Genomic DNA, 14,571 nt, shown 5'->3' on the forward strand with positions numbered 1-14,571 from the left:
TCCTTTGTTGTTGTTCTTGGATTGATTTGCCTTTTTCGCACTTTTCTACGAGACAGAATGCTGCATCTTGCTGAGTGGTTTAATGGCTGCATGGTCCCATGATGTTTGTATTTGCATACTATTGTTTGTACAGATGAATGTGGTACCTTCAGTTGTATGGAAATTGCTCACAAGGATGAACCAGACTTGTGGAGGTCCACAATTTTTTAACTGAGGTCTTGCATGATGCCATGTCAAGAAAAAAGGCACTGAGTTTGAAGGTAGGCCTTAAAATACATCTACAGGTACACCTCCATTGACTCCAATTAGCCTATTAGAAGATAAATTAGGCTTGACATAATTTTTCGAAAATATTCTAAGATGCTTAAAGGCATAGTTAACTTCTGACCCTCTGGAATTGTGATATAGTCAATTAAATGTGAAACAATCTGTCTCTAAACAATTGTTGGAAAAATTACTTGTGTCATGCACAAAGTAGATGTCCTAAAAGACTTGCCTAAACTATTGTTTGCTAATATGAAATCTGTGGTGTAGTTAAAAAATGAGATTTAATGACTTCAACCTAAGTGTATGTAAACTTCTGACTTCAACTGTACGGTCAACGTGGTCTAGGGATAAGATCATCAGAGCTCTGGGACAGCGCAGATCGAAACTTGCAATTTTCAGTCAGGCTTTACTTGATATTAGTGCGGCCAGTGGAGACCATAAAACATATGTGGCCCATTTGAATTCTACAGAGAACATTTTAGTATAAAGCTCTAAATGGAGGAATTCGAACTCAAACTGCCAGACAGCCCATTGTTATAAACAATACTGTTGAGGTAAAGATGAAAACAAATAATTAAAATGTGTGTTTTTTTGTTGTGGTTTTTTTTTGCTGTATTAACACTAACTAGTAACTTGTATATATTCATATTTAATCTAGTGGACTTTATATTTATTACAACTGTAAAAGTTATAATTAAAGAGTTCTCAATGTGTTGAGGCTATTATTTCTTTTTTTAAAAACATCCATAGTTTGCGAACATAAACCCACAGAGAGCACAAACACACCCACCCACGCCCACTCTTGCTTTCCACTGGCACTAAAATTGCGCTTAGAATTGGCGCTTTCATGAAAATTGGATAAGACATTGCACACGGTCATAGCTTGTACAAAATAGACTCACAAAAATAGAGCACTGTGTCTCTAAATCCATCAACGTCACTATAGCCATCAAAACAAAGCTTCTGTAACAATTTCACGCCTTCAAAAATGTAAAGACAATTACTGTCATGCTTTAAATCATCATGTCATCCCATTGTTCCCATTATTATTCATAAACGATTGGCCTATAATTTTGCGCAATAAAAGGACTAATTTAAACAGTGCTTCCTTAACACTGACTGGTGGTCTAGTTATTCAAACATCCCACCAATTTGTAGATTTAGAAAATGTTGTAGATTGCACATCCCTTGTATTTTGCTCTTTGCATATCTCTTCTTTCTTATATGAAATGCAGATAGGCAGGCATACTGGAGCATTTTTAGGGTAGCATTCTAGAGCAACATGAGGCTCAAGCGCACAACAGCAGTGGTCATGGAAAGTATCTCTAATGGACTTTGAAACAGGGTTTGCTTGTATAGTTTAATTTCCACTGTCAAATTGTCCCAAATATACTACAAACCATTTGATTTTCATATTATTAAAAATACTAATTATTTTACACATCCTCTAAATGTGCCTACAACCTTTAGTTATTCCAGTTTTTTTTCCTTTCCCATGTCCATTTTAGCTCCTTTCAGAACATAAAGCACTCTTCATCCATCCCTGCACTTTAACGCTTTACAAAAGCTAACAAAACAAAAACAAAAAAAGCAAAAGTAACCATTTCACTCAATACGCAGGCTTTGGAAAGATGCCAGTCACCCTAATCACTCCCATTTCTTTATGTCTGGTGATTTGCCCTGATATGTTTTGGCCAGGTGTATGCCGAGAAGAGCTATAATGGCTAAAAGCCTGCCATCCATGGTCAGTGGAAAATTAACTGCCTCGATGTGCTGTTAACCTTTGGTTGGTCAAGCTCTGTACTATATTATGTGTTAACTTCTACACTTAAAAACCGAGACCTTCCAAATTGTTGCCAGGAAGAGAAATGGTGTTGCCTTAAATGTTTCCAGTTGCAATATACATTTTATCACTAATTTACAGAGAAATTTAAGCAGAACGTGTTTTACGAACACCTTGGTCAAAGCAAGGTCAGCCATGTCTGGCACAAGGAAAGGGATGATGTAAGTCAGTATGTTTCAGTACAGTATATTTAAAATGCCAGTGCACAATTCTCCAAGCGTTTCTCTTATTACAGTCATTATTTTTGTTTGTGCAGGCCTCGTTCAATAGTGAAAAAATAAAGAAAAACATGGAGATTGAGAAAAGTGCTCAGTTTTCATCATCATTTTCCAAGCATTTATTTTCTATTTTCTTCTGTCAAGCATTGTGCCTCCTCTGCTGTGTCTCCTTGTAATACCCTGTTAAATGGAGTGTGAGCCGATGGATTTGGCTGATCATTTTTCCCCATCTGCTATGGGGAAAAATGATCAGCTATATATAAAGCTATATCCTTTAATCACATTTAAATGGGAGACCGTGTCAGACATATAATTAAGTAATTTCAAATACTTAGTGCCAATGCAGCCTACTCCCAGCCAACACTTAGAGAAAGATGAGATTGGGGAAATAAGAAAGGGGATGTTGCACAACAAAGATACACAGAGGAAAGAGGAAAAGATAGTGGTGAGATAGAAAGGACATTGCTATTCAAGATACACCCCTCAAGTCATTTTTGTGGCCTATGTGATGTTTTCATTATCATGGTAACTGCAATAATCACAATCATGTCTTCTTACTACGGAAATTACATTCTTAACCAGTAGAGATTATACTATGCCATTAATTTCACTGCATATCTGTGGCACAATTTTTTTTTAAATCTGACAAGTAGACAGCTATACTCTGCAAACTGTGTCAGAGTTTGGAGGCTTCAAATTTGTATCACACTATTAGAATTTACAACGTATGACAGTGGAGCTGATGTTTTCATTGTCTAATAAATTTTAATTTCTGGGTTGAATATGAAGCAAAACGGGTATATTGTGATATATTTACAGTTGAAGTTAGAAGTTTACATACACCTTATCCAAATACATTAAAACAATTCCTGACATTTAATCATAGAAATCACTCCCTTAGGTCAGTAAGGATCGCTACTTTATTTTAAGAATGTGAAATGTCAGAATAATAGTAGAGAGAATGATTTATTTAAGCTTTTATCACATTCCCAGTGGGTCAGAATTTACATACACTTTGTTAGTATTTGGTAGCATTGCCTTTAAATTGTTTAACTTGGGTCAAACATTTTGGGTAGCCTTCCACAAGCTTCTCACAGTAAGTTGCTGAAATTTTGGCCCATTCCTCCAGACAGAATTTGTGTAACCGAGTCAGGATGTAGGCTTCCTTGCTCGCACTTTTTCAGTTCTGACCACTAATTTTCTATCATATTGATGTCAGGGCTTTGTGATGGCCACTCCAATACCTTGACTTTGCTGTCATAAGCCATTTTGCCACAACTTTGGAGGTATACTTGGGGTCATTGTCCATTTGGTAGACCCATTTGTGACCGAGCTGTGACTTCCTGTCTTATGTACAGCCATGGCCAAAAGTATTGGCAGTGACATCAATTTTGTGTTTTGCAAAGATTGCTGCTTCAGTATTTGTAGATTGTCTTTTCACATGTTTCTATGGTATACTGGAAAACAGTGATAAGTGTTTCATAAGTTTTAAAGGTTTTTATTGGCAAGAACACTCAAAATGTATTCTCTGCAATTCGCTCTGTCATGCTGGATATCAGCTTCTGGGCCAAATCCTGACTGATGGCGATCCATTCTTGACAAATTAGTGCTCGGATTTGATCACAATTTGTGGGCCTCTGTTTGTCCACTCGCCTTTTGAGGATTGACCACAGGTTCTCTATGGGATTAAGATCCGGGGAGTTGCCTGGCCACAGATCAAAAATTTCAATGTAATGATCTCCGAGCCACTTCATTATTACTCTTCACGCCTTGTGACGTGGTGCTCCATCATGCTGGAAAATGCACAGATCATCACCAAATTGCTCCTAGATCGTTGGGAGAAATTGCTCATGTAGGATGTTTTGATACCATTCTTTATTCATGGCAGTGTTTTGGGGAATAATTGTGAAAGAGCCCACTCCCTTGGATGAAAAGGAACCCCACACATGGATGGTCTCAGGATGCTTCACTGTTGGCACGACACGGGACTCAAGGTAGCATTCACCTTTCCTTCTCCAGACTATCGATTTTCTAGATGTCCCATACAGTCGGAAGGGTGCTTCATCAGAGGAAATATCTTTGCACCAGTCTTCTGCTGTCCAATCTTTGTACTTCCTGCAGAATTTCAGTCTGTCCTTGATGTTTTTCTTGGAGAGAAGTGGCTTTTTTGCTGCCCTTCTTGACACCAGGCCATTGTCCAAAAGTGTTCACCTCACTGTGCGTGCAGATGCACTCACACTAACCTGCTGCCAATATTGAGCAAGCTCTGCACTGGTGGTGACACGATTCCATAGCTGACTCCTCAGGAGGAGATGGTCCTGGTGCTTGCTGGACACTCAGCAAGCCTTCGTCCCTGCAGTTGAACCTCTCTCCTTGAAGTTCTTGATGATCTGGTAAATGGTTCTTTCAGGTGTAATATTCTTTGCAGCAATTACCTTGCATGTGAGGCCATTTCGATGCAAAGTGATGATGGCTGCACATCTTTCTTTAGAGGCAACCATTGCTAACAAGAACACAATGATTGGAAGCACTTCTTCCCTCCTTTTATAGCAAACAGTCTGCTCTTATAATACAATCAGAATGATTTCACCTGACTAGTACTCGTTCACACTTTCCCAGGTGCTGCTGTTGTGATTAAAATGTGATGTAAAAATGTAGAAAGTTTTCTGTGAAGTTTAGGTTTAGGGTAGGGGATAGAATATATAGTTTGTACAGTATAAAAAACATTATGTTTATGGAAAGTCCCCATAAAACATGGAAACACAACATATGTGTGTGTGTGTGTGTGTGCGTGCGTGCGTGCGTTTGTGTGTGTGTGTGAGCGAGAGAGAGAGATTTTTTATTTATTTTTTTAGCCCACACTTTTATTAGGTCAGTGACAAAAATCCATCATTGCATCCTCTCAAACACAATCAACACAGCAAAACGCTCAAAGTTAAATCCCCCTCAAACACAGCACAACAAACCTCATTGAAACACCACTGCAATATAAAGGTTCCCAAATCTTGCATCTCCTTGTAATACTTAAACTCGACTGAGATCCTAGATCTAATAAATGCCTTAAACAACAGTACACTATCCTGGCAATGCATATTTTGAATCATGTTTTTCCTAGAAATATACATTGCCATTTTTGCTTGGCCAACTATAAAGTTTATCAACTGCCATTTGAATCTCTGATTGTGGTTGTATCCTGCCCTATAGATGAAAACCTTTGGTGTGAAACTTTCCTTAAAACCCAAAAACAATTTTTCTAGTAAATTAAAAAGTGGTTTCAGCCTATTACATTCCAGAAAACAATGATAAGTAGTTTCTCTGAAACCACAAAAAACACAACCTTCATTGACATTTGGGTTAATGATTGAAACAAAAGCATTCACAGCAACAGCCCCCTTCAGGATTCTCCACTGAAGATCTCCCGATTTTTTCATCAATGGTGGTTTATATAAGGCTCTCCAATGTGGTTTAACTTCGTCTCCTACATCAAACTTCTCTCTCCAGACATTATCCATTTTCTCACACAGTGTTGACTTGTACAATATTTTAACAAAACATTTATACATCACTTTTCCACTCAATTCACCTAATAGTAAATCCTGAAGTCCATTCAAATTTAACAAAATACCAGACATCTCCTTTAAATCTGGTGTAATCCAGTGCTTGGGAAAAGGGTCTCTCTTATCAGGAAGCAAAACACCTTCCTTATATCTTTCAAGAAGTAACAACTCCTCTGCTGCCAGTTTTTTTCTGTCCATGATTTGTGGATGTTTGTCGCATAGATTTTTGTCCTAATAACGCTGCCACCGCCGTAACATCCTTTAGTTAAGATCTGGCCACTTTAATTATATGACCCATCTTTACCGTCTGTGTGTCACACAGTCTCTGAGAAAGATTTGGCACTTGATCTGTTATGTCCAAATGGGCCCCCTTGACTAGAGGCTCCTCCAACAACCAGAACAGAGAGTTTGCATTTTCTGGTCTTTTAATGATGAAAGATCCCCAAACTTTGAACAATCCAAGGTAAAATGAAGATAGTCCACTCAAATGTAGCTTTTTGGTATCCGTGAGGAACAAAGCAGTATCTAGTCCAAGTCCATCCACTCTGTGAAGAATGCTTTTTAAAACTTCTCTCCATACCACATCCACTGAGCCTGTTAGAAACTTCTGGATGAACTGTAATCGTAATGTTGCGTATCTGCTTGCTAGAGACACCAACCCTTGTCCTCCCTCCTCCAATGGCAAAAAAAGCACACTTTGAGGGACAAAGTGCATCCTGTCCCAGAAGAAATCCACCAATATTCTTTGCAACCATGCTAATAGTCCAGTGGGAGGTTCAACACAAGAGAGCTTATGCCACATAGTTGAGGCTATTAAATTGTTCAATATTAATACTCTCCCTCTAAAAGACAGCTGGGAATGAATCCATCTCCATTTCTTTAGTCTGCCTTCCACTTTTTCTGCAATCCCATCCCAATTTTTCTGTTGCACAGATATTTCTCCAAGATGCACTCCCAAATACTTAAGACCCCCTTTCTTCCACATCAACCCACCAGGTAAAACTGGTAAGCCATTCTTCAATTTACCTCTAATCAGTGCATCACTTTTCTCCCAGTTCACTCTTGCAGCAGAAATTACACCAAATTCATTAACAGTAGACTCCAAGTTAATAACATCTTTTTTCCCATTAATTAAAATCATCACATCATCCGTATAAGCTGATATTTGATGTTGAACACTATGAACATTCCCTAATTTAAAACCTTCAATACAAGAACGCAGCTTATTTAACATTGGTTCAATTGCCAGGGAATATAACATTCCGGAGAGAGCACATTCCTGTCTTATACCTCTCCCAATTTCAAAAGGGGCACTTAAACCACCATTGATCTTTAGTACGCTCTCAATGTCTTTATATAGCACTTGAATCATTCCCCTAAAAGTGGACCCAAAGCCAAAAGCATCAAGCGTATTCCAGAGGTATTGATGCTCTATTCGATCAAAGGCTTTTTCTTGATCTATTGAAATAAAGCCTATGTCCAGATCAAGATAACCAGAGACATCCAGCATATCTCTGATAAAACTAATGTTATCCATAATGGACCTTCCGGGTATACAATAGGTCTGGTCAGGATGAACCACTTGCCCCATCACATCTTTTAATCTATTGGCCAAAACCTTTGAAAAAATCTTTAAGTCTGTACATAATAAACTTACAGGTCACCAATTCTTAATTTCCTGTAAGTCACCTTTCTTAGGCAACAAAGTGACCACTGCCCTCCTACAACTTAGAGGGAGGGAACCCACAACCAAACTTTCATTTAAAACATCCAAAAGGTCCTTGCCCATCACTCCCCAAAAGGCCTTGTAAAACTCCACGGAGAGGCCATCAATACCTGGTGCTTTACCAGTCTTCATGTCTTTTAAAGCATTTAAAAGCTCCTGCTCTGTAAGAGACCCATCAAGTTTTACTACATTGTCCTGCGCAATATTTGGCAAGCCATCATAAAATTTGGCAGAGAGCTCCTCATTCTCTTCATATTCACTCCTATATAACTCAGCATAGAATTGTACGGCCCTTTTCCTGATACTTGCGGGCTCTTTCAATTCCTGCCCATTTTCTGTTCGAATAGAGTGAATATATCGCCTCTGCCCATTTTTCCGTTCTAGGCCAAAAAAAAACCTTGATGGGGCATCAATTTGTGTGAGCATCTGGTAGCGTGATCTAACCAGAGCCCCTTGTGTCTTTATACCCAGCAGGTCTGTAAGAAATGACTTTTTACACTTAAGAGCATCAAGACATTTTTGTTCCCCAGTAACTTCAAACAACTTTTGCAATTCAATAATCTGAGATTAAAGTTTTCTCATTGAGTGTGTAATATCTCGAGAGACATTGAAAGCGTACTGCTGACATAAAGCTTTTATTTCAACTTTCCCACAATCCCACCACTGTCTTAAATCCTTAAAACAATTTTTCCTACTTTTAATAATTCCCCAAAAATTACAGAACACATCTCTAAAATTCATATCATCCAACAAAGATGCATTGAAATTCCAATAAGCACTCTTTATTTTAACATTTGCTATAAACACTTCACACAAAACCAAACAGTGATCCGAGAACCCAACTGGAGTAATAACACACTTTTTGACAATATTAAAATGATATCTAGAACAATAAAACCTATCAAGCCTTGCCATAGAAAAAACATTATCTCTGGAGTGTGTCCATGTTTACTGCCTATTGTTATTGTTGAATTCTCTCCACACATCACATAAACTGTGCGTTTCAATCAATTCACGCATTACACGACTTGAAGCAGTGTGAGGTTCCAAATGATTCCCCAAAAAAAAAGATAATCATCAGAATTACAATTTTGTAAAAAAAACACTGACATTATTAAATAACACAATTCTTTCAGTACCATTTGTAGGAGCATATATATTAAGAAAAACAAAATTAAACTTTTCAAATTTTGCTTGCAGGATTAAAAGCCTACCAGGTATCATTTGCTTTATTTCACATGAAATTGGCAAAAAACTTTTTGCAAAAAGAATGATCACTCCGCCTGTGACTGAGCTCAGATGTGTGAGATACACCTGCCCTTGCCATTCTTTCCTCCAGTCAATTTCATTCAAGCAATCACTGTGTGTTTCCTGTATGAACATTACATCTACACCCTTCTGACTAATTAACTCAAACAAAAGTGCTCTTTTTTGAATATCTCTAGCACCATTCAAGTTAAGGGTGCCCACTTTTATTGCACTCTTTTGACTGTATAAGTTTAAACAACATACAGAAACACACAATAACTTAAGAAAGAGACACCTATGTAGTTTCAAATCCATCTTCAATCTTTAATTCAAATTTCACTTTAGAAACAAATTTCTTCAGTCTATATATCTCCTGTACTGTGAATCGTTCTTCACCTTCTCCCCTCATTAACATCACGGCTGATTCAATGAATGCTTTCCGATCAGGAAAGTAATCTACAACCTGGACATTCTTCATATTCTTTGTCTTTTGTAAGAAACTTCTAAATTTTACAAAAGAATAACTTTGTTGACCCTTCTCATTGTTACCATTTACAGGCTCACTATCAGAATCATCCATTGCACTGTATTCAGTATCATCAGCTTGTTTATCCATCACCACTTTGTCACTTGTTTTATTTGGGGATTTCTTGACACGTTTCCTCTTACTAGGAGGAGCTTTAAATAAAGCCTCATCCTTTTCAAAGTCAGTATTATTCTCCTCAGCTAAAATACGTTCAGCTGCAGCTATAACACTATCAGTTGTCACCATAATTTCACTTTCATTCTCATTTTCTGTACTTTCCATGCCTCCTGAAACAACATCCCTACTTCGCTCACGCTCAACCCCTCTAACAACAACAGTCCTGCTAGTATCGCCATCTCCCCCCTCTTTTCGCGCATTCATCGTTACATTGTCAGCGCTAGTCTGCTCCTCATTACTGCTACCGGCATTTTCATTTGTCAACAAACCAGCACCCGCACCTTCAGCCCTCCCAGGGCACACTCGTTTGGTGTGACCTTCTTTGCCACACTCAAAACACTTCATTGTATCAGAAGATACAAAAATGACATAATCAAATCCGTCAATTCGAAATTTGAACGCCACATTCATTTAATCTTCGCCGCTGTTTAAAATCATATACACTTGCCGTCTAAAACAAACAACATGCCTGAGCAATGGAGACTTGCAACCAAGCGGTATTTTTTTCATTTGCGACATTATTTTGCCATGCCTAGCCAACTCTGCTGTTAACAATTCGTCCTTAATAAAAGGCGGGACGTTGGAGAGGATAATTCTTTTTGTGGGTTGAATTAACGGAACAACAGAAACTAGCGTATCTTGGATCACAACTCCACTCTGAACAACACTATTCACTTTCTCTATGGCGTCCAAAAAAATAACCACAGCGCTATTCATTCGGGATGCAGAGACAGTACTATCATACCCGACAGCCTTCTCAACAGCCAAAGCACAATCTTCTACAGAACAATTAAAAGCAGGCAGTACTTTAACGCCATGCCTGCGTGAAATTTGGGCAAAACTTTGACCGGGTACCGCCGGCACCGCCATAGCCACCCGGCTAACGCCGGCCGACGGCGTCCTCTTACTTTATACTTCACACAATAACTATTTCCTCTAAAAAATTATACTAATATTTTAAAACAATCAACAATACACACTTATACAAAGACAGTGTAGGGAAAAACAGGAATAAAAGAAGAAAAAAACTCACTCTCACCACATCAGCGTTCTCACCGGTTCTCACTCACACACTCCTCACAACACTCACTCTGCACATGCGCACAAGGAGAGAGAGAGAGAGAGAGAGAGTGAGAGAGACATGGAGAGAGACATGGAGAGAGTGAGTGAATGAATGTGTATGACCTCCTGTCTTAGAACCAGCATGAGTTGGATGGATGAAGTTTGGCCCCTCTGGCCAGATGGGCTCTATCAAGAGCTCAGTGGTGCTAGACTAATACCTGCCCATTATCTCTCTCTCTCTCTCTCTCTCTCTCAGACCATAGAAAACTGTGTATGCATCTTGAGGAACCTCTCGTATCGGCTTGCAGCTGAAACTTCTCAGGGACAGCAGATGGGGACGGATGAGCTGGACGGTCTCCTGTGTAGTGATGCCAGCGGGAAGGACGGAGAGACCTCGGGCTGCTGGGGAAAGAAGAAAAAGAAGAAGAAGTTTCAAGACCAGGTGAGGCATTTTGTAGCTGTGGTTTGACTCTGACCTACACATAATGATTTGTTCTCACTGCTGGGCTGATTTTTTGTTTTTTTTATTATTATTATTCCGTGAAGAGATTGAGCTCAGGGCACACTGATTAATAAAGTTGCTGAGGTGATGGAGACATGCAGGCTAATCTTTATGTCTAATACATTTTTCTCTCACTAATCAAGGCCCATAGTGCAGTCAATGTGAATCCTTAGCAGGTTTCACAGTGATAGGGGCTTTATTTCCCGTTAATACACAACTCTACTTGATTCTGATTGGTCTATTGCTGCGTTCTGCAGTCAAATATTTTTGTATAATGACCGCTAAACTGTCTTACTGACTGGTGTCCCAGACAACCAATTATTACAGTATATAGTCATGCTAATTTCATATCTCTCATATCAGGTCATGTGAGGTGGATGGGCTACAACAGCAGAAGACCACGTCGGGCACTTTATTAGGACCATAGTATTCCTAATTACTATGGTAAAAAGTGCTCAGAGAGTGTATACATATATTTCTAGGAATACTCACAAAATCCACATCAACTCACTTAATAAAATAACTCAATAAAAATATTCATATCTTAATAAGTAAAAAAGAAAATAAATCATTATTTAACTCAATATTTTTATTGAGTTATTTTATTAAGTGAGTTGATGTGGATTTTGTGAGTATTCCATGAAATATTTGGGTCTGCTTCTATTTGGGCTCTATTTTGTGATAATTACCTGCTCACTCTACATTATTATATAAAAGGTTTTCCCCTTTGAAGGAGAACCATATGTAAATTAATTTCACGTCAACATATTAACAACATAATTAGCATATTAGGCTTCCTTTCACACCCCTCGTTGCCTCAAAATAATCACCCGAACAACATATGTACGTACACTGTCCTTATATCAATGAATCCCCCAGAAAACGTAACGCTCACCACCTACATAGAGACTCCCCATTAGAAAGAAAGTGTTTCCCCAGTGTAACTTTCTACGGCTGATAAATCACTGTGTTTGTGGGCGTCAGATGGGGGGACAGCCTTTTTACTGCGGTCTGCTCTATAACAGAGGAAACTCTTCATTAATCTCAAGCAGGAGAAGTCAGCCAGGCTCCTCTGTGCAGACATGGAGAGGGAATGTGGAGGTAGGAGACCAGTTGTCCAACACCACTCTCTCTGGACTCAATACACAGGAGCCATAACGCTAATAGCTGATGATGTATTGTAGCGGCTGATAACTGAATAATCCTTTTTAGCTTGGATGAGAACTAAATAAAACCTGCATTGCTGTGAAAGAGATGCTCATCACAACATGCTTCTGTTGCTATGCTTACAGTCCCCAGCAAGGAAGTGGTAACGTTTTTAAAACTGTCTGATTCAAATAATACATCAAAGCTATTGCTCTGTTGAGATTGTGACAGCATACACTATTTTATTAAACATAGCTTGGGGATATGTTTTGCTCTGTCTTTCTCATTTGAGTATTCAGAATTGCATTTCCCCCATTCATTACATCAAAGCCCTGAAATAAGTTGGTAGAACTGGTTTAGGATTCAGTCAGATCTGTCCCTACTGTCTCTGTTCAATCATAGGACATATTGAATGGAAAGGAAGTAGGCAGAAAGAGAGTGCCCCTTTTCCACTACAGTAAATGCTATTTGGGGCGGGAAAAATTGTCTCCGCAGTTCACGTCGCCCCTTAAAACTGGTTTTCTCGAAGCAGGAACAGCTTGCATCAAAGGTCGGGAAGCGGTATAATGTTTGCATCATGTTTTCAAAACAACACTAGATTGCTTAAAACACGCTCTCATTATAAGCAACGTAGGTGTCTACAGTAGACGTAAAGGAATATTCTGGATTCAATACAAGTTAACCTCAATCGATAGCATTTTGACATAATGTTGATTGCCACAAAAAAAATATTTTTTCTTTTCTTTAAAAAAGGCAAAAATCGAGGATACATTGAGGCACTTACAATGAAAGTTAACATGGGTTGATTCTGAAAAAGGTTTTCAGATTTCCCAGCCAACCACTGGCTCCAGTACGGGAACCAGCACCATTTTGGTGGAAAAGGGGTAAGAAAGTCCCTTATCACTGACTTTGAGACTGTAGCAAGTACTATTTCTCCACATTACCTAAGGTGACCTCGTATCATGAACCGGACTTTCTCCTCAGCCAAGATGCTTTGAAATAGGACACCTGAGCCTCCGGTCAACAGAAGGCTAATGTATTCTGTTAAATCATTTATCACTAAGTGGCAGCGAGGTAATCCAGGAAACCAGAGCAAGCCATGGATCTGTTGGGACAGGGTAGGGCAGTGGCATTTAGCGTCGCTAATTAACTGAGAAGAGTGTGTGTAAATCAGAGCAATTTCAACCCACCAAGCACTGATACCCCTCTATGAGTTTACTCTGAGAAATGGGGCATGGAACAGTCATTACACTCAAAGCTTTTTGACAAGGAAAGAGTGAGAAGAAAGTTGGGGACTATTTAAATTACATTTTATCCTCTGGTAGCTCGGGAGAGGCCACTGGCACTTTTAAGCTTGAGGTAAACCTCTCGTTTTTTAAGGTTTGTGCTTTGAAATAGATTAAATCAGCCTGGTCTCATAAAATTACATGACCGCGGCAACATTTTAGCAACACCAAATTGCATGCCTTATTACAAGTTTGGCTGTAGTTTCCCAGTGAAATGTCCAGTGGGGGCACCAAACGTGAGTGAAATGGTGTTGTAATCAGACAAAGTTAGATGGAGGTTTTAATGAGTACAACATACCTCCCTTACCTAAACGTTAACCTAAGCCTAAGAATAATTGTGCGAATGGTTTATAAAGTCATAATCAGCCATTGTAGTCGTGTGAAAGTGAATGAAATGCACACTTGCTGTAGTGCCTATAGTTTTAATTTCACCAGGAAACCATGGCTAAATGTGGAACGCAGCATGTAAAAGTCTTTTTGCAAAAAATGTTTTATAGTAACATTCATTCTATGAGACTAGGTTGCGTTAAAGACAACCGTATAGATTATTTTTTTTTATCATTTTAGAAGCAAAAGAGCCCCAAATATAGACTTAAATCACAAATCAAACAGGTGTTTGAAATTTATGAAGAAATAAAAAATACAAAAAGTTAGTGGTGCTTGCCCATGCAAAACTTACCTTTGCATTTTGTGTGTTGTGCGTGGTTGCCAAAACCTTATTCAGCTGCTATAGTGTCCTGAATTGTTTTTAGCAGTTTGCTGTACAGTTGCTAGTGTATTCTGGGTGGCTCAAAAGTGTCCACTGGCAAGTCTGTAATATTCTATGTGATCTATAGTTCCATTGTAAGCCTATGTAATTTGTATTGCCCAATTTATTGTCCACCAGTTGAAAATCAGAGTTTTATACTTCAGGATAGGGGTTTGTTTAAATTAGCTTTCTTTAGCAACCACCAATAAAACCATTTTTCAGCATTGATCAATTATAAATTAATGTGAATTGTGAATGTGTGGAG

At 38.7% G+C, this 14,571-nt stretch overlaps 1 protein-coding gene across 5 annotated transcripts in view; it reads left to right on the forward strand.

The window, feature by feature from the left end:
* The window catches only part of LOC127634067 (catenin delta-2-like), a 415,686-nt gene that overhangs the window by 345,320 nt on the left and 55,795 nt on the right, over positions 1-14,571 (forward strand). For all 5 annotated transcript variants that reach the window (XM_052113475.1, XM_052113476.1, XM_052113477.1 and 2 more), the window contains one exon: positions 10,881-11,066. In XM_052113475.1, the coding sequence (XP_051969435.1) occupies positions 10,881-11,066 (186 nt within the window). The remainder of the gene's footprint in view (positions 1-10,880; positions 11,067-14,571) is intronic.

The sequence above is a fragment of the Xyrauchen texanus genome, chromosome 41, assembly GCF_025860055.1.
Source record: "Xyrauchen texanus isolate HMW12.3.18 chromosome 41, RBS_HiC_50CHRs, whole genome shotgun sequence".
NCBI lineage: Eukaryota > Metazoa > Chordata > Actinopteri > Cypriniformes > Catostomidae > Xyrauchen > Xyrauchen texanus.